The sequence below is a fragment of the Ahaetulla prasina genome, chromosome 1 (genome assembly GCF_028640845.1).
Source record: "Ahaetulla prasina isolate Xishuangbanna chromosome 1, ASM2864084v1, whole genome shotgun sequence".
Taxonomy (NCBI): Eukaryota; Metazoa; Chordata; class Lepidosauria; order Squamata; family Colubridae; genus Ahaetulla; species Ahaetulla prasina.
In genome coordinates this window covers 134,262,111-134,283,822 of record NC_080539.1, presented here as the reverse complement: position 1 = coordinate 134,283,822, position 21,712 = coordinate 134,262,111, and the positions used below count along the sequence as shown (strand labels likewise).

General features: G+C 35.1%; 1 protein-coding gene across 1 annotated transcript in view; it reads left to right on the top strand.

Moving 5' to 3' along the window:
* Positions 1–21,712, top strand: part of RIMS1 (regulating synaptic membrane exocytosis 1) — a 296,197-nt gene that overhangs the window by 193,160 nt on the left and 81,325 nt on the right. The window contains exons 9-20 of the mRNA XM_058176391.1: positions 1,531–1,577; positions 3,693–3,805; positions 5,276–5,406; positions 6,859–7,030; positions 7,137–7,293; positions 8,797–8,868; positions 11,436–11,592; positions 12,323–12,448; positions 14,443–14,505; positions 16,623–16,700; positions 17,912–18,025; positions 18,517–18,606. Of these exons, the coding sequence (XP_058032374.1) occupies positions 1,531–1,577; positions 3,693–3,805; positions 5,276–5,406; positions 6,859–7,030; positions 7,137–7,293; positions 8,797–8,868; positions 11,436–11,592; positions 12,323–12,448; positions 14,443–14,505; positions 16,623–16,700; positions 17,912–18,025; positions 18,517–18,606 (1,320 nt within the window). The remainder of the gene's footprint in view (positions 1–1,530; positions 1,578–3,692; positions 3,806–5,275; positions 5,407–6,858; positions 7,031–7,136; positions 7,294–8,796; positions 8,869–11,435; positions 11,593–12,322; positions 12,449–14,442; positions 14,506–16,622; positions 16,701–17,911; positions 18,026–18,516; positions 18,607–21,712) is intronic.

The following is a 21,712-nucleotide window of genomic DNA, read 5'->3' as shown; positions in this document are numbered from 1 at the left end:
CAGAAAGATACAAAGAGAGAGAAAGAGAGAGAGAGAGAGAAAGAGAGGGAGAGGGAGGGAAAGAAAGAGACAAGACACAGAGAGAAAGAGATAGATAGACAGAGAGAGAGAGGGAGAAAGAGAGGGGGAAGAGAGACTTGTTGATTGTAAGCTCCTTGGGGCTGAGAAGAATTGCTGCAAAACTGAGTTTCCTGAAGTGGACCACTAGACTCTTAAATAACTGAAAAAACCATAAAAAGAAAAGTCAACCAAAAGAGCAACATGCAAACAAAAGCAAATAAAACACCCTCAGGAGCAAAACAAATTAAAGTTTAATTTGTGTGCATTGTTTAATGGACTGCCAAATTGGCCATGCCCACCCAGTCACATGACCACCTAGCCATGCCCACCCAGCCAGTCTGGTCCACCAACAGTCTGAGGGACCGTGAATTCCCCGTTTAAAAAGTTTGAGGATTATCTCATAAAAATCTATCAACCAGTTAGGCTGTTGATTCCCTCCTCCCCAATGAAGTCTGTAAAAGGTAATCAAGAGAATGGAACATGATGGTTCCACCCCTTTGGAATTCCTCACCCACTCTTCTGTCATTTAGGAAGATGAGAAAAACTTAGCTTCCTCTGAGAGCTTTTAATTCTAAAATTGCTGCTATTACTGGATACTGGGAGGGAAGGCGGTTTTATTCACTATATTGCTCTTTCAATGTTGGTACTATTGCTCTCAATGTAATGTTTTAAAAGGACTGGAGTCTTATGGAGGGTGGAAGTCTATAACAATGACATTTAAATTAAATTAAAGGCAGGATATGATTTTTCTGAATTCCTGTGTAACAAAAGTACTTTGGACTATTTGTGATTAAAGGTAAAAAAACCTGATAGTTTATATTTTAGAAGATATATGTATTTCTGGAATAAAATCCAGTATGACACAGTTATATAAATGAAATAAAGTGTGTTTCCATGTATATTGTAACATGATGCATTTAAAAATGGGGATTAAGTTTGTTTGCCTAATCGTTTCCAAGTTTATTTTCTGTTTCTCTCTCTCTGTTATTATAAGGTTCTTTTGTAGGTTTAATTCAGCAAACTCCTTCGGGTGTGTGTATAAACATTTTAGTGAATTAAATCTCCCTTTTCCCTCAAATTAGTATTTTGTACTTTCACTCCTCTCCTATTTACTTTTTACTGTTGTGTGGTGGAAAAATATTGTTGACTGCCAGACCACAATATAAATATTTACATTGAAATTGCTGTTTGTTTCATTTTCAAATCGTATTCCTTAAGAGAGATGAGCTCCCATCTTTCTTAAATTGAGCAAATCCTTTTAAGAAAAGTAACTGTCTAGCAGAGATATGTCAAAAGCATTAAATCTGGGATTTTTTTAAAAAACCCATTTTTTAAAATAAACATTCAACGTCTGTTTTATTAAATAGCATTAAGTAAATAATTGTGTATATAGATTAAACATTATTTTATAGTATTGCTCTGTAGATCAACAAGACATTTCAAAATTTTCTCTACATATATCTATTTCAGTGACATTCCACGGATTCCTGAAACTTCTCATCCTCCACTAGAGTCTAGTGAGTATTAACTTTATTCCAGCTGCTGTGATTGAACAATGTTGATTCATAAGAAGATAGTTTACCAGCACAGTCTTCCCTCCACCGTCAGTTATTTTTAACACTTAGCAATGTTGTATATATTTTATTTATACCAAAAGATAGTCTGCAGGATTCATGCTAAAATACATGGGACAATAAATAGCTGTAGTATATATCGCCGGGGAAACCATTTGCAATGTCTGACACATGATAGAGATACAAGCTGGTCAGCAGCAATCATATCACAAGATTGTGACATGCTTTTCTTTCGAACCTCAAAAGTTACCAAAATATCCTGATTGATCATACAAATTGACTTTAACTGTTCACTTTGATCTTTTTCTCCCTAGCCCAAAATATAGAACTGCATAAATCTTTGCATAAATCAGAATTTTCTGAACTAGAGTTTTGTTCTACTGATGGTTTTCAAACCCAGAAAAGAAGACATAATATCATGTGGCTTAATTTTCCATTTTGTCAACTGAGGTTGTCCAAATTCTGCCATTCTAGGCATAATAGAAAGAATTCTGGTTGAATACAGGTAGTCCTTGATTTAGGAATGTAATAGGGCCTGGCAATTATATTCATAACCTGAGGAATTCGTTAATGGGATCATGTTAATTGAATGTGATCTCTTCCTGATTTACCCAATGCATTCACTAATCGAATACTCAGGTGGTTAAGCACACATGCTTATCTCAGGATGGGGAAACCATGGAGAGCCTAGTGCTTCTGACCACCCAAGCCCCCCCCCACCTACTGAGATAGCCCCCCCCCCCATTCTGTCCCACCAGATCTTTACAGGCGCTTACCTTTTGAAGATCTCAATGCTCAACCAAACTGTGTCCTCTCCAGTCTCTCTGCTGCGGTTTCTTTGCCTGGGTCCCTGCAGGCTCCGGTCATCTTTGCAAAAAGCTTTTGGCAAGAAGAACGGACACCGGAAGGGGTGTGTGAACCACTCCTGGCCTCCGTTCTTCATGCCAAAAGCCTTGAGGAAAGCCGGCCAGGGGCAAGTGATTACATCCTGGCAGGCTCTGGTTGTCTTTGCAAAAAGCTTTTGGCTCACGCCCCTCCCGGCCTCCATTCTTCCCGCGAAAAGCTTTTTGCAAAGACAACCAGAGCCTGCCGGGACGCAGGCAAAGAAACCATGGCAGAGAGGCTGGAGAGGATACAGCTCGCTAGATCTTTGCATGGTAAGTGAGTCTCCACAGGCCTAGTTCCTATGGAAATCCTGCGGCCGAAGGTGGGGGGGAATAGGCAGAACGAATGTTGCAATGCCTCTGCAGTTGTTTGTAAGGGTGAACAACTGCTGTGGTGCTGCAATGTTCGTAATCTTGGAACTATGTCGTAAGTAATGGGGGGTGATGTTGTAACTTTGAACTGTCGCTAAGTGAACTGTCATAACTCAATTATCTGTATAAGCTGGATTGTTTGTAGGAAAACAAATGCGTAATTTTTGGAGGAATACAGAGTGAATTTCTCAACTTTAATATTTATCCCTTCCTTTTCTTCCTTTCACAACTCTAGTAGCACAATTATCCATTATAGTATAACTGAGAAATAATTCCAGGAACAAATACTCATTTTTTTCCGAGGCTTTTTTTAAAAAAGAAACTCCTTATCACGCCTTACCTTTTTCAAAAGAAGATTTTGCAAAAGCAATCATTTCTCTCTTCTTTCCTTTTAAATGCAAAATATTTAGAGCAATATCTAGAGGATAATGTAGATAAAATATCTACATTTGATTTTTCCTTGACTGATAAGTTTCAAAATCTCTCCTTGCTCAAAAGCTATATTGTGTTTACAGATATTTAAAACTTAATGTTTTGTTGAAAATGTAACATATTTTTGACATTGCTAAGTATTTAAGGATTTTTATTTCGTTTCATTTTTCTTGTTGTTCTCTTTTTTTTTTCTTTTTTTCTTTCTACCATTTCTTTTACAGATAGGGCAAAAAAAGGAAGGCCCAGTTTTTCTGTTATTATTGTTATTATTTTGGCCAGTGTTCTCTTTTTAACTCATACCTTCTTCACTTTTAACACAATATCTTTCAAGGTCTTTATTATTATTCTATTTTCTTTCTCCTCTTTCCAGGTTCTAGCTCATTTGAATCTCAAAAAATGGAACGGCCTTCAATTTCTGTTATTTCCCCTACTAGCCCTGGAGCTTTAAAAGATGCACCACAAGTTCTACCTGGGCAGCTGTCAGTAAGTATAGAATTATGGTACTAGAAAACACATTTTGTCTGCTTGCAGACTTCTTGCAATATTTATATTTGCATTGCTTAGTAAATGTAAGTTTACTGTTCATTTTAACTAAGCATGTGTATATGCTTACAGCATAGGATTGAAAACAACTGATCGATTGTGTGCCATCACTCATTTTCAACTATAGGTAGATTTTCTCCCTAATAATCTATTCCTCAGAAAACATTTTGGCCTGTACTTACAAAACTGGACCAATCCTATGTTATGAGAAAGAGGTTTTAAAAATGAAGTTCAAAGTCAGTCCTGCTATAAGAGTGGGTACTCTTTATATAAGCCACTCACTAGCCACTAACCCCACTTTTTATTCACACGTACACCCATAGCAGTGGTGGGATTTAATTTTTTTTTACTACTGGTTCTGTGGGCGTGGCATGGTGGGCATGGCAGGGGAAGGATACTGTAAAATCTCCATTCCCACCTCACTCCAGGGGAAGGTTATTGCAAAATCCCCATTTCCTCCTGATCAGCTGAGACTCGGGAGGCAGAGAATAAATGGGGGCAGAGCCAATCAGAGGTGGTATTTACTGGTTCGCCAAACTACTCAAAATTTCTGCTCCCGGTTCTCCAGACCTGGTCAAAACCTGCTGAATACCACCTTTGACCCATAGATATGTGAACACACACCTGTGCAAAAACATACATGTGCACCCACAATGCTACAGAATGATATTCAATTGCTCTGTTGGAAGCTTATTCCTCAGAAGTTGTTTTGGGAATGGCAGTATGCTGTTTTATAGAGGATTGAATTCTTTGGGACAGGGAGTGGGAATGATGTATACAAAATAGCAGCTGATGTGAAAGACGGCAAACACTCAGACATATCCTGTAAAGTTTTTCTACCTGTTACAATGACTGAAGTAAATTCTCAACTTTAAAAAATATATGATGTAGTCGACTGTATAAATCGTTTTAACAGATTGGGCTGCTGGGTACATGGTTTCATGCACATTTCGATATTAATTTCTGCCTTCAGGTGTCCTCATATAGAATCTAAGGAATAATCCTCTTGTTATTGCCTGCCAAGAATCTTCCTTTGGAGTGAAAAATCACATATAGATAATGTACACATTCATTTATAGATTCATCCTACATGAAGCTGCCTAATCCCGTAAAAGTAATCTAAGATTACAAAATCCCATTTTAGTGCATTTTGTAGTTTAATCATAGTTTGTATGGAAAAATTTCCTCCATTTTTTACTTCCCAGATTTCCTTTCAAATCAATTTCCATAGATCAAGATTTTTTAGTTGAATGTAGCATGTCATGGATAGGGTTTAATGCGGAGAATTGCTTGTATGTTTTCTATTATTTAATGACTGTATTGTGGCTTCCTTTACCTATACAACGTAGATAAAAATGAACCCAAATTGATATATTTCATTGATAATGTAGAGCTCTTTTAATATTTTAGGTTAAACTATGGTATGATAAAGTGGGGCATCAGTTAATAGTGAATGTTCTTCAAGCAACAGATCTGCCACCTAGATTAGATGGACGACCAAGAAACCCATATGTGAAAATGTACTTCCTTCCAGATAGAAGGTAAGACTTCAAATGAAAGACCATATTGTACAGATTGAGCATTTCAGTTAAGCTCTATATTTGTGGAATTTATTGCAACTCCAATATTACGCTTCTTGGTGAAGTGCTAGTGGCCAATTTTTAATTTTATTTTCTTTGATGCAAACCAGAATCTGTCTCTACAATAGCACCAAAGTTATTCAGGTGCAAAGAATGATGCATCATTTTATCATATTCTTTGTTCTTAGAACAGTGTTTTTCCACCTTGGCAACTTTAAGCAAAAAATTCTGGAAGTGAACATCCACACATCTTAATATTGACAAAATTGTGAGAAACACTGTTCTAGAATATTCCATTTTTTTCGATAACTTTTATCAGTTCATTTTTTTCCATCCCAAATTTTTCCCACAAGCTGAAGCCAGCTGTGTACAATATTATTAGCATCAAATGTGTTTGTTTTTTTTTTTGTTTACATTTATACCCCGCCCTTCTCCGAAGACTCAGGGCGGCTTACAGTGTATAAGGCAATAGTCTCATTCTATTTGTATATTTTTACAAAGTCAACTTATTGCCCCCCCAACAATCTGGGTCCTCATTTTACCTACCTTATAAAGGATGGAAGGCTGAGTCAACCTTGGGCCGGGCTCGAACCTGCAGTAATTGCAGGCTACTGTGTTCTTAATAACAGGCTTTACCAGCGTGAGCTAAACCGTAGATGTTGACATCTACTTTATACTACTGCATCAGAAATATGCTAAATGGTGTGCAATAGGATATTCTGAAGGCCAGCACTAGCCGCCAGTTATTTTCCTTGTACAACGTATTGCTTACAACCTTTCTGCCGAAAAGTAGCATACAGTCTGGCTAACATTTTTTTATTATTTATGTATTTATATTGTTTTATTTTATATGGTCGCCCAAGTAATATGTTTATAGTTGCTCACATTTCCCTGTGTTTTTAATGTGTTGATTAATAATTGTACCTTGATGAACGTATCTTTTCTTTTATGTACACTGAGAGCATATGTACCAAGACAAATTCCTTTGTGTGTCCAATCACACTTGGCCAATAAAATTCTATTCTATTCTATTCTATTCTATTCTATTCTATTCTATTCTATTCTATTCTATTCTATTCTAAATAATATTTAATTTAATAAATGACTTACGGTGGATAATAACTGTCACAATGATTTCATTCTGTCTGTCCCTTGGTCAGCCATTTCACTTATTTAGTTGTAAATCCAACCACAGCAATCTTTTATAGTGTTCAGCTCTGCAGTGCTGCTGGCTTATTGAGTTTGAAGCAGCTAATCAGCTGAGTAGGGGTCTTCCCCTTGTCTTTTTACAGGGAGAACTGGCAACACTGGAATCATGACTGTGAGCATAGTCCTGAAGTTTAAGACCTGAGATGGAAATGCATAATCTGGATTTCTGATGATGATGATTTACAGTGACTTTTTGTGTTTCAGTGATAAGAGTAAAAGAAGGACCAAAACAGTAAAGAAAAGCTTAGAACCCAAATGGAACCAAACCTTTCTCTATTCGCATGTACACCGTAAGGATTTTAGAGAACGGATGTTAGAAATTACTGTTTGGGATCAGCCAAGAGTGCAAGAAGAAGAAAGTGACTTCCTCGGAGAGGTGAATTAGAATGTACCATCATGGTATTTTAAATGTGGAATATAATCTTGAAGCAGTTTGTCCTTATTGTTAAACAAAGATGAATTCTGCTGTACTTTCTCAATAGATTCTCATAGAGTTGGAGACTGCGCTTTTAGATGATGATCCACATTGGTATAAGCTGCAGACCCATGATGAATCCTCACTACCTCTTCCTCAGCCATCACCTTTCATGCCAAGGAGACATGTCCATAGCGGAGAAAATTCCAGCAAAAAATTACAAAGTAGGTGCAGAATTCCCCTGTCGTTTTGGTAGAGCTTTTTGACTAGTAATTATGCTGTAGACATTTATAACAACTTAAGCAACTGCGTTCAGTAAAAAGTATGGGTTTCAAAGATCTGCATCAAGATTTAACTCATACTGTCTCAGTGTTTTTCAGAACTTCATAGTATAGTAATCTTTTAAGACTGAAAATCAGTTCTTTAATCTGACTGGAACTTATTGTTAAAGAGGCATGCATAATATTGTGATTGTAATTATTATGATTGTGTTTGCAAAGACTAGACTTGGCTATATTGCTGTCATTCTGAAATCTGACAAAGCAAATGGAATGCTTCCTACTTTCACTTTAGAGACCAAGAAATGGCTGCTAGGATTGCTTTGTTGCTGCTTCTATGTTCAGCATAGAAGCAGCAATTTTCTTGTGATTTTCAATACTGTCCGACTTCATGACCTCTGAACCTTTTTCACTAGGTTGTTTAGACTCTCAACATGAGAATGGAAAATGTTGCCGAGCTATAATTTATGGACACTCTTTGAACCCATAATAACTAAAACATCAATCAGTAGTTGCTTGTGTGGATCATTAGATTCACATGTTGCACTAAACCGTAATGTGAATTGGTTTGGTTTAATGTGACATATGAACTTTGGTGAGCCAGTTATGGTGCAAAGGTTAAGGAAAAACTTAGGAGACTGAGTTGTAGTTGCACCTTAAGCATGAAAACCAGCTGGATGACTTTGGCCCAGGGATGTCAAACTCAAGGCCTGGGGGCCGAATCCGGCCTGCCGGGTGCTTATATCTGGCCCATGGGGCCACCCTGAAAACAGTGAAGGACTGGCCTGCAGTGCCTCTGCCAGCGAAAAAGGAGCTCGGGAGGGCCACACACGGGTCCTCCTAAGCTCCGTTTTCACTGGCAGAGGGTTGCAGGAGGCAATTGCAGCTGAAAACAGAGCTCGGGCCACCACAGACACCCCCGACATAAGTGATGTCGAGCTGGCCACGCCCACTCTGGCCATGCCCATTCCGGCCCCTGAGATCAAACACAACCCAGATGTGGCCCTCAATGAAATTGAGTTTGACACCCCTGCTTTGGGCCAATCACTTTCTCAGCCCAAAACACCTGACAGGGTTGTTGTTGTGGATAATATAGGAGAAAGAAGTATTAGGTATGTTTGATATAAGATACGATACATAGAAATAAACTAATGTGAAATCAGATACACAAGGTGCTGTATGAGCAAGTTAACAATAAATGCTACAATCCAGTGAGTCATTGTGCTGTCACAATATGCTTGGAGCTATAGCCAGTACCAGAGATGAAAATGTGTTCTGATTCTGAGCCACTTTGCAATAGCTTTTTTTTTTACAATTATTATTATTATCTTTTTTTTAGTTCTGAATGCATCCCATTTATTTAACTCGCCCAAATAAATTTTGTTTACACTTATTTTAACCCTTTGCAAAAGTACCAAGTATACAGTTATTTGCCTTACTGTTGCACAGGATCTCAGCGAATCAGTGATAGTGACATCTCAGATAATGAGGTTGATGATGGTATTGGAGTAGTTCCTTCAGGTGCGTGCGTGGGTGAAGAGCATGGTCCTACATCCTTTGCTTCAATTTCCCTGTCCTTATCCTCTTCCACGTTTGAATTTTCTAGATTTTTGAAAGAACTTGAGTTGGAAGGTCATGTTTTCCAGAAAGTTGTATTGTTCCATGGTGACACATTTTAAAATTTACATCATTTATTTGTTCCTGAATTAAAATTAATCTTCCATTCTGATACATCTGCAGTGGTTTGTTACAGGATTAATATTTAATATTGATACCAATCTAAACAACTAATAAACCTCTTTGTACATAATGTAGGCATTTCATGGGTCAAGGATCTGTTTTGAAATAAAAAATAATACAAAAATATATTCAAATATGCTTAAGTAATAAAAATCTCAATTGATTTGTTCTTGTTTTCAGAGGTGCACCATGGAATATATTGAAAATGCATGGCTGCATGTAGTGCATGAAGCATGGCTACATATTTTTATAACTCTTACAAACATTCATTATTTTTCTTTATCTTACATATATGCATAAAATATATGCATAAAAGAAGATTTAAGCAATTTCTATAAAAAGATAAAATCAAAATTCTAGAAATACAGTGTTCAACATTATAATCCTGAAGCTTTCTTGCAGCTAGTCACAGCCTGAATTGGAAAATACGTTCAAAGTAAAAACAACAACACATAACTTGACATTTCAACCAGGTATTTGAACCAGATAATTAACTGTAATAAACAGTTTGAAAGATTTTTTAATTATTCTTACTTTTCTCTATTTGAAATAATGACTAGCTACTATGGTTACCAATGCTATTTTGGCTGGTATATACAGTATTAATGCACATTGTACAACAACATTGTCCAACAAGCCTAGAACAGTATATCACATAAGTTCATTCTACCATATTTTTGAGAGGTGTTAATTATGTTAAAGAATGCAGTATTCTGTTAACTGAAAATCAAGAAGGATGTCATAATAATAGTTAATTAATTTTGACATTTTTCTTAAACAACAGTTGAGCACTTCTCTAAATTAGCTTATTAATGAATAAGCTAATAATTTCAGTTAAACTGATATAATTAAGCCATATGTTGTTATTTTTTGTCGTACGGTACTGTCTTTGTACTGTCTATGTGGTAACATAGACTATTGAATAACAATATATTACTGTAGTTTCCATTGTCTAATGCAGGAGTGTCAAACTCGTGCTGTCATGTCGTCACATGACATATTGTCACTTTTTTCACCTTTGCTAAACCGGGTGTAGGCTTGGCCAGCGTGTGATGATCCGGCCCGCAGCCTGTGAGTTTGACACCCCTGGTCTAATGTATATGTTTAAAAATTCTTGATAGTTTTAGTTTTGCAGATAAGGATGATTTTTAACATAAATATAATTAAACAGGAAAAGTTATTTCATAATTTACATCATAAGCAATTATTTTATCCATGTCACAAGTCATCTTCCATTCACAAAGCAGTCATACAGAATTTATGAGAGAAAAGTATGGAATATATTCTGGATGAGAAGGATTCTATAAGGTCCCTTCCTTAGAATCTGAGATTCTTTAAGAACTACTAATATTTAATTTATATATTGTTCCTTCAACTAAAGGATTGCTTTAAGTAGCCTGCTGCTATTTACAGTACAGTTTGGCCAACTGATTTCAAAGCATTCATCCTAAAGACTTCATTTATTATATCAGGCCTTTTCTTTTTATTGTTAGAAGAACTTGATTGTGAGTTGGTATCTTTTCACCATTTGAAAGATTGTCTTTTTGAACTCCATTAGTTTATCGTATTTTCTGTGCATAGACAATTCTTCCTATAGGAGAACAAAATGTAAATTTTTCTTTCAACAAGATGCCATGTGTGGCTTTTGCTATTTCAGCGGAAAGCATCATTCATGTCTGCATTCATATTGTAAGCTCTGTAAATAACTTGCAATTTTGATGGCATTTAATTATACTGTAGTTTTCTTTGTTTTTTTTGGGCTAGGTCCAGCTAAGAGTAATTTGTGATAGTGATAGCAAAAAAGTTTAATTCTGGGTAAAGGAAGTTCTATTGATTATTTCAATGTTGAGCAGTACTTTAAGTGACTTTTATATCATATTCACATCAGCAGCTAACTTAACTAAAAATGAAACTGAAGCTTCAATCCTAAAACAGTTACTCATAAAGTATTCTATTTCTTGCAATAATTTTGGCAATAGCATTGTTTCAGTGTTGCAGCCAAAGATGTACAGAATTCATCTGAAAATACTGAACAGTTGAAAAACTGACCATCCTAGAAATTAATATCTAATTATTATTTAGATATTATATGTGCTCTTTTTCATTTTTCACTTTTGAGAATTTCTTAGTCTGCATGTAAATTCTTCTGTACCTATGTTTATCCTTTTCCCTCCTATATATAATGCTATTTGTTAGATTTAGCTGCATGATATTTCGGGATTTTCACTGGTGAAACAACTACTTGAAAATCTTGTAATAAACAACAGATTCTTGAAAAGACTAATCTGATCATTAATTCATTGCTATTTGTGATCCAAACTAAATTGCTTTTGTTGCACTTTTACCAGTAGGCTATAGGTCTAGCAGTAGAGAAAGTAAATCTGCAACATTAACTGTGCCAGAACAGCAAAGAACAACTCATCATCGTTCACGATCTGTATCTCCTCACCGTGGTGACGATCAGGGCAGGACCCGTTCTCGTTTACCAAATGTGCCATTACAGAGGTAAGATTGAAAATGTAGCTCCAACAGTCTGTACAAAATGGAGAAATCTAGAACCCCACTATTTCCAACACTTTTCCACCCAATTCATCTGGATTTAAAAGTGGGCAACTCTGAGAGGGGCAGATTTTTGTGGTTATAAATATGTGAAGTTTATGTTCTCTTTAGGCACTTTGTGCTCCCTTTGATGCAAGAGTGACTGCTTTCTCTGCAATGGTCAATTTGCCATAAAGAGAATTGTTAGGTTCTTGTGTACTTCCCTTAATGACATAACTAGGCAACTCTTCATTCACTGTTTCCTAAACAAGATTATTCTATCAATCAATTAATGCATTTTACTTTCTGATAATGTATCATGTTCCACACTGTCCTTCTGCCCTCCTGTCAAAGAAGAAATTTACACAGAGAGAGCTAGAGCCCTTGCCAAAAAGGTTGGTGCAACAAGGAACTACCAGAAGAATTCAGCAATTTTGCCAAGGGAATTTTTTCTCTCACCATCAAGTCACTGAGTTAAATATTATTATTAATTATGTGCTGTCTGGAAACTCTGAAAATGTTAGTCACAACACATCAGGAAAACAAGTGGCTACGAAAAGCTATTATAATGGACTGGAGTATATGTATTTTACATTCCTAGATCAATATTCCTCTATTTGCATCAAGGTTATCAGATTTAAGAATTTTACACTTAAACGTTTATATTAATTTATTTGTTCGCTATTCTATAAACCAGGAGTTTAGATGAAATTCATCAAATGAGAAGATCACGTTCTCCAACTAGACACCATGATGCCTCCCGAAGCCCAGTTGACCGCAGACCAAGAGATATGGATAATCAGTATTTATCAGATCAAGAAGGGTATGTTTTTTATCTTTTCTATTAAAAGTACTAGTGCAGCTTTGAAAATAATTACTTTCTAAAATAGATGAAAAAGGTCCTCATATCTATAACAACACCAACAACGAAGTATATATTCAAATCTTAAGGCAGGGGTGTCCAAACTTGGCAACTTTAAGACTTGTGGACTTCAACTCCTAGAATTCCTCAACCATCTTTACTGAATTCTGGGAGTTGAAGTCCACAAGTCTTAAAGTTGCCAAGTTTGGACACCTCTGCCTTAAGGCAACATTGAGCAATTCGTTTACCCTCTTCTTTGTGGACCATTTCCAGCTTGCTGAACTTGCAGTCACTGTTTTTCCTGTCAATTTCTCAAACATTTTTTATGCTGTCTTTTGGTACTTGAGGAATTGCCACAGCTAAAAGGGGGGTGTCTTATTCTCTGAAGCTCCTGAGGGTTGGACAAGAAGCAGCAGGTGGAAACTCATTAATGAGAGATTCAATTTGGAACTAAGAAATTTCCTGACAGTGAGAACAATTAACATGGAACAACTTGTATCCTTACCTTAACCCTAACCCGGAACTGAACAGTGCTTTGTAAGAAATGTGTTAAGAACTCTCTGAACAGAACGTAGGGTGTCTGATGCTCTGATTTGTACATTAGCAGGATGAATTGAATTAGCAGGATGGCTGCTGGATTTTACAAAAACAGCATTTTCTGGATAATTGGCAGCCATTTTGATAAACTGGGGGAGGACAGATTAAAAAATAAGGGAACATTAACGTCTCTCCATAGCAATGTCAGCTTTGTGGCTTGTATGTGTACATCAGTAATTTTTTATTAGAATTTGTAGGCTAAATGTGGTATGTGGTGGTACATTTGCAAATCTGACAACTATTATATCAAGGACACAGCATATCTCCTCCTTTAAAGGTTCCCTGGGGACAAGATTGGAAGAGTAACATTTACGTATAATTTTCTGTGTGGAATTTATGGAATAGCACTATTCTTTATTCTTCTTTGCATTACTTTGGTTTACTTGTAAAATACTAAATTTCATAGTTTTACTATTAAGATTACTATAATGCTATTAGATAGCCTGCCAGCTGGCAGTGAGTTATATGTTCTCTAAATACATAATAGTATGATGGCATATTGACCAGAGTCAAAAATGTTTATGTTTATTTGCCTGCTTAACATGGTCTTTAGTAGATTTTTATAATATCATAGTTTTGTAAACATAAACTTTACTTGACAAAATAATTATTTTATGGGAATTCATTTTTATTTATCCAAGGTTGGGTTTTTTTAAAGAGTTCTTATTAGCATACATGCTACACCCAAGAACTATTCTCTTTGGTTCTGATTCTTGGTTTCCTCTAACTTATAGCTGTTTCTAATGAAGAAGCACTAGTCTGGATCAGGCCAAAATTAATGTGCTGCGCCTTCTTCTTCTTCTTTTTATAAAAAAGGGCTCAAATTTTACATGTAGGCATTTGCTATCAAGAACAGATGAAAACAGCTAGCAATTTTTGAGCTTCCCTAATTCTTTGCTAGGAACAGAGACACACTTTTGTGCTACATTTCTTAACTCTGAGCATTTTGTGCTTATTTTACTTTCATTACAGTTGTTTACAATGTGAAATAGCAGAAAATCTTGCCAAATGTGACTTGAGAAACAACACTCTCAAAACTGTTTTGGATGTTAAGGCTCCGTAGTGTGTAAATTTAGGCTGCTTAGAAATGTGTTGAAACAAATTAGGTTTAACTGAACTAAAGCTTTGTTTGTATAAAACAAATAAATCAATCACCTAATATATTAAACAGCTACTTTTTGCTGACATGTAAAATGAGTAGTCTGGTCAATTCTTTAAAGCTTATCTAAAGGACTATCTCAGTTCAGAATTTCTAGTTTATTTTGTGTTTTCATTTACATATCATGGCATAATTCATGCTATTTAATGCCTCATATTTATGTAACTGTTTCATTCATCGTCCAATCCTGTCTGTGCAGTGAGCTTCTTATGCTGCCAAGGGCAAAACGAGGAAGAAGTGCAGAGTGCCTACATACAACCAGGTAAATACAGGCATTTGGTAACTAAGCTTGCTTATAAAAAGTTCTGGTGTATGTCTTTCACATCTTTTCTTTTTATTTTACAAATCATTCTGTTTCCCCAGAAACTGTTATTCCTGTTAGTCCTGCTGCAGATGAAAGACTGTCTAATTCTTCAGTTATTTTTAAAAGTTTTCTGATACTGAAGCATCGGTCAATATAATGAATGAGTTTAATATATCCAAATCTATGGCTCTGAGCAGCTGTTTCTTATGTTTATATATCCTGTCATATCTAGATTATGTAGCTTCTGTTAGGACAAATTTCATATCTAGCAATTGATCAGTTGCAAGCACTGTAACTGCAAGCAAAAAACAGGCCTTCAAATGTATGGCAGGGTTATTATTCTGTGTTGCATTCTTTACAATTATTTGTTTAGGTTTTTTTTAACTTTATTTTTAGTTTACTGTTTTATACATACTGATCATTTCAGATGTAAAATTAAATGCTCTTAATTCATTGCAAAACTTTATGGACATAAGCACTCTCCTTCATAGACATAGAAGGGAGGTTTTGACCTCATGTACAGTCCAAAGAAATACACTTAACACTTCATCCTTCTGTTACAATGAATTGATGTATCCACCTTTCACCATCCCTAAATGTTTTAAGTTTGTACCTCACACACGGACCCTTAGATTCTGTACTTTAGAGGTTATCCACTGGGAGATTGTAATGTCTCCTGTCCAAAGTCATTATGCATGCTGAAATGTAAACAACCTTATGTGTACTTTCAAATGCCCTTTCCATCACTCTTGGCAGATGGAGTTACTCTCTCCCCTAATCTCTCCCATAATCTCAAATTATCCAAACGAGGCAATTGTGCATTTCTGATTAAATGATTAACATATGAAAGGGATCAAAACAAGGATGGTCAGAAACCACACGTGACATCTGACCATTGGAGAAGCCTACTTAACATTTGCGAACTGGCTTTTATTTTGGAGATCTTGCATTTTAATATTGCTTTCTTTTTTTTATCCATAACTGTAAATTCATTAAAAAATATCTGCCTTGGTGATATTTGCAGGAAGGCGGTAATAAGTAAACAAGAATAGCAGTAAATGCCTTTTCCCCCAGGTACTGAGAATAAGCCCTAAGTGGAAAGAAATCCTGGTAGTCTTATCTTTAAAAACAAATGAGATGTGAAAAGTAGAGTATTATAGATAAATCAATGTGATGATTATATAGTAGTAATAGAAGTAATAGGTGAATAGTTGTTATTATTTTGTAAAAGATCGGTGTCCTTATCTGAAATTAAAAATCAGATTCCTAGATACTTCATGCTATCTGATGCAAGCCATCCTTGCAATTTATTTTATTTTATTAATGTACATACATAATACATGTATGTATGTATGTGTATATGTATGTACATGAAAAATAAACTTGAGAACTATGCTAAAATATGAGCAATTGAAGAATAAAACTCTCCTGAACAATTCAATGACTGTGAGTTGCTATTTCTTCTCTTTTCTTTGATGCAGTACAATTTAAGCAGATAGAGTTTAAACTTTATTAATTTCATTGGCAAGTACAGTTAAATTTTATTTATTTATTTATTTATTAAACAAATTTATGTAGCTGTCCAATTCATACACAGTGATTCCAGGCCAGTATATAGCATTAAAAATCCAGTTAAAAATATACAATTAACTGGCACGCCACCCCATGGCGGCAACAGTAGCATTAGACAAGTAACTTGATTGGCTCTGAATAAGTTCCCAAGCCTGCTGACAAAACCATGTCTTCAAAGCCTTGTGGAAAAGCAATACAATAGAAGTCAACCTTATCTCTGGGTGGAGGAGGATGTTGCCAAGGGAGGAAGCCACCACAGAGAAGGCTCTTTGTTTAGGTCCCACCAGGTGCGCTTCCTTGATAGTTGGGACTACAACATTCCTGCTCCAGTGGGCCAGGTAGATGTAATTATTAACAATACTTGCCAACAAACAGCAAATGCCTTACATGAATGTTTTGCTGCATCATAATTTACTATTTTGTCTAGTGCTTATTTTCATATCTGCTTATATATTTTTGTTTCTTGCATGGCTCTTTCCCCCTTGTTTTCTGTCACATTCAAGAAATTCTGTTAGGCACTATAAATCACTACCTCCCAAGATGCCTTTATTTGAGAATGGCACTTACTGGAATCTTTACAGGTAAGAAATCTCTTGCTGTCACATGAAAGTTCTCACATAGAATTCCAGAGAAAAAAAGGAGATGTTTTTTGAATGAACTTGTCAATCAGCCTCTCTATCTCAACACATAACCACACACCCACATCTTCTTTGAAATGCCTTATAGGTTGCAGTACCCAGCTTGTTTGGCTGATCTATAGAAACTGAGGATCAATCCTCATAAGTTCTTGGATGGGAGATTACCATGAAATAGCAGGCTTCTATACAGGCAGTCCTCAACTTACAGCTATTGGTTCAGTCAACATTCAAAATTACTACATAACTAAAAAAAATGTGACTTTTGACCACTCCTCACAAGGATTGTCACAGCATCCCTTCGGTCATATGATTGCAATTCAGATTCTTGGCAGCATATATTTATGACAGTTACAAAGTCCTGGGTCATGTGATTGCCATTTGCAATTTTCCCAGTACCGTGTTTCCGTGAAAATAAGACTCTGTCTTATATTTTTTTGAACCCTGAAATAAGCGCTTGGCTTTATTGCCATGCGCTCAAAATCCTGATTGGGCTTATTATCAGGGGATGTCTTATTTTGGGGGAAACAGGGTAGCTTCCAACAAGCAAAGACAATGGGGGAAGCTGGCTTGCTTAATGACTGCTACAAAAAAGGTTGTAAACTCGATCACGATAATTTTATGCTTGGCATCACTTCATGACCCAATTTAAGTCAAAGACAACCTGTACTAGACACAGAAATTTAAAAAAACCAAAAGGAGTTGCGACAAACCACATCCATAATGTCAATAAAACTACTTGAATGTATCTATTATATCACCATGAATTGAACATAACTTACATTTGTCTTAGCTTGTTAGATAACAGTATAGCTCACTGTGTAGCTAAGTAGTTTGATCCAGCTTTAACTCCATTTAAGTTATTTGCCAGTGTAAAATATTCATTGCACAGCTGAATGAGTTTGTAGCTGGAATCTATACACTTATCCATACTTTCACAGCTCTATCTCCTATTGAATAGAATGGGCTACTTTCTTAGAATATTCCTAGGACTATTTATCATCACACCCATTTTCTCTCCTGAATCTCTGATACTTATACAACATTGATGTTTTGGATATTTTAATTTTGTATATTTTTTTTTCTTCCTGTGTGATTTGCATTCATTGTGAAACTTACTTTTTTTTCTTTTTCATGAATTATTTTGAATTGTGAAGCTCAACCCTGCCTGCATATATTAAGGCCAAATCAGTGCTTAGTCAGGATAATTCACTTCATCCTAATTGCCTTAATTCACATGTATCAAGATTTACAGGAAGGCTGTTGGTTAGGTAAGGTTTCAGACAAAGCGTCTTTCCCTGTATTGATTTATTTAGAATAATTGTTTTCATGGTAGAATATCCTTTTCTTTCAAACCAATGGAATCCCATCATTTTGTGTTCTGTTTTCCTTCAAATAAATAATGATACAGATATATTTATTTTCATATTTTGTTTCCAATTTTATATTGGTATTCATTATCCACTGCTGAGCTGTAATCTTGCTTATGAAAGCCAACAGACTGACTTCATAGGATAAGATTGCAGTATATGATACCATTTTATGCAACCAAATTTAGTTGTTGTTGGTTTTTTTAAAATATATTTTTGGGCAATCTTCTTGCCATGTTTCATCCAATCTGCTCCATTGTATCTCCATGACTTTATTGTGACTTAACATCTTGTGTAGAAAGAACATTACTTTGATTTAATATCTAACATGCTATTCCTTTCTTTGTTTTCTTTTTGTTTTTCTTCTCTTTCTCTTCCATTGGATGCATTAGTGAACTGCAGCCCTCGCTTGACAGGGCTAGGAGTGCTAGTACTAACTGCTTGAAGCCTGATACTAGTTTGCATTCACCAGAACAAGAAAGGTATAAAAGAAAGACTTCTCAACATTGTGTCATTTGTGCTGCTGATCATTATTTCCTTTGTTGCTTTTTCCGTATCAGCTTTATATTTGCTTCACTGATATAACACATGCCTGTTTCTATATATGTAAATATCTGTTGATTCAACAGTCATAGATGTCATGCTTCTAACATGTTTTGACATGATTATAACAGCGTCCAACATCTTCAGCTCTTGGTCACAATTCTTTTACACTCACATTCTGGTTTGATTTGGCTTGGTTTGGTTTGGTTTGGTTTGAATATGTGTCGTCGTTGTTTGCAAAAGTCCTCGGTATGCTGATAAGAACACTTCATTCACAATTGAGATAGTTTAACTGAACACTACTTTTTTTATTTCTCCGTCTGGCAAAGTGGGAACTGGTCCATGAAGGTTTGGGTAACAATAAATTTGCATATGTGCAAAATGCCAAAAACTTGTTTTCCCTTGACTGACAACATTCAAAAATATTGTTAATATTTAATTTATTTAATTCAATGGTTATAGATATTGTTGTTCAGCAAACTGTCTAGTAAAAATTAGAATCAGGCTGAAAATATAAGTAGAAAATGGGAGTGGGGATCCAATATTTGTGGCCCTTTTAACTGTTTGTCAACAAAATTCTAGTTTGTACTGGAACCAAAGGAAGGAATGATATTGGCAACTGATCCAAACATGACTGCTTCTGTTTCGTCACCTTTCATTGTGTTATTCAAATACATTAGTAAATAGAGTTCACTGTTAAATGTTTGATTATGTTTTATAATAATATGATAAAGAGGTGATATGTATTGATACAATTGCATTTAAAGCTTTATGGTTTACTTTTGTTTAATATAAAAATAATCTATTTTGACAGCATTTGTTTTAAAGTTTTTGGTTTTATGACACATTCAATATTGAACATAAAAAAGGTCAAGTCAAAAATTAGGCCAGTTTATTTATATCTTGAACATTTTCTGAAATCTGACATATTCTTCAGTTGAAGTATTATCAAATCTGCTTATAAACCACATTCTAAGCACTTTGAGTTTATTGGAGGAAGAATTAGGATATATTTATCCTTTTCTTAGGGACAGTGTTAAAAATAAGTAGAGCACAAAATTACTGAGATGCTTAATAGCAAAGAAATTAGATTGTTTTTGCATATAGTGGGATGCAGTAACTAAATAGACTAAGAGAAATTATAAATTATTATGGAATTCTAACTTAATTGAATATCTATTTCTTATTAGATACCAGATTTACATAAGATAAACTTTGAAAAATACATCTTTTTAGTGGGAAATAGTACTAACTGAAAAATTAACCCAACACTGAAATGTCTCAGAGAATCTTTTTAGTTATAGTTTAATTTAGAGGTCCCCAAGCACTAAATTAACCTCTGTTTGGAACCGGGCCACGCAAGTGGTGGGTAAGTGCAGGCATGCATGTGAAACTCCCCTTTCGTAATTGGTGGCCGCTTGCCCTCATGCATGAAGCTTCCTTTGCGTGAGGGGCAGGCGCGCATGGTGGCCATTTATACAAATGGAGCTGTCTGCACTCATGCATGTCTACCTGCCATTCACAGGGAACTATCCCTCCCCCCACCCCGGTCAAGTCGCCAAGCCAGAAAGGTTGGGGACCGCTGGTTTAATAACTTAGGTTTGGTCTCTATTTCAATAATTGAGAGGAATATAATGTCTTTTGGGACACTCAATTTTCCAAGCTATGCTTTTCTTTAAACAAATACTTGCTTCTCATTTTTAATGTTGTTATACTGTTCGAATGTAAAAAACGAAGAGAAAATCTATTTCGTATATCAGAGGTTTTGTCAAGCACTTTGAAAAGCTGGATTTAATGATAAAATAGCAATATAAACATGTAATGATAAATAAATAAAATAAAATAAATATATTTATTTTCTTAAATTTAATAAACAAGGTGTTATAATAAATAATTCTTATTTTAATTAAATTATAGTTTATTTTATTTTATTTATTTTATTTTTTTAAAAAAAATATTTTAGCCATTATAGAACACTTAAAGGATGCTTGCCAATAAGTGAAAGCTAATAAGATAAGGGCATGAGCAATGAGCTCAACACATTCTTCCTGTCCTTGGAGTAATATTTTATAGAAAACTGATGACATTAAAAAATTGTTCACATTTCTTTCTTTTTCTGAAAGATGTACTCATTAATTTCCAAGACTAGACAACTCTGACATCCATGTTTTAATTTTTTACATATATTATTGTGAAGATCACAGAAGTACCGTATCTCTCAAAAATAGGAAATGAGAATTCCTATTAATCTTGTTCTGCACAGGGCGTATCATTTTGTCCTATACTTCTAGATCAGTGGTTATTAAACTGCTAGATGAGTGGTTATTAATTATCCCTTTGTCAGTCTCAAATAATGTCGTTATCTCCACACAAGCATCTCTGCAATGGCAGCCTAAAATGAGTCTTCAATTTACAAACAAGCAATTATAAATTATTCCATTGCACCCCAAAATAGACAAATTACCTCCAGTTTAAGAACTGCTGATCTAGATGATACGATTTGACAAATTAGAGGTTCTGCACTACAAAAAAGATAGTTGTTTTGCATGCATATAAACGTAAATATAATGTATTTACAAATCACATGAAATAATGTTTATTAGTTTTATTCAGTAAAAGGCTATAGACCTTTGCATGGAATCAAATCAATGAAAGAATGTTCTATATTATTTTCATTATTTTTCACTATAGTTTTGAATATGTAATATCATAGAATCCCTGAGATTTCTTGCATCTAATATATAAGCTCTAGTCAAATAGAAACCTTGGAAAGGAAATATAAGTGGTACAACAAAAAGATGATTTTTTATTTTATTAATAATCTTACCATATAAAAAAAACTATGAAGCCAATACAGAAAAGACAAGATTATTCTAAATGAATAATCACCTGTATGGTTAATCCAATCTATTTTAGGTAGTCTGTCCACTTCAAAATAACTTTGATATAAAAATTGCAGTCTTGCTAGTGATATGCATATTCATTCCCTGAAAGATGTAAGATAATTTCTCCTGTGTATTCTGATATTTTTAAATTTTTAAATAA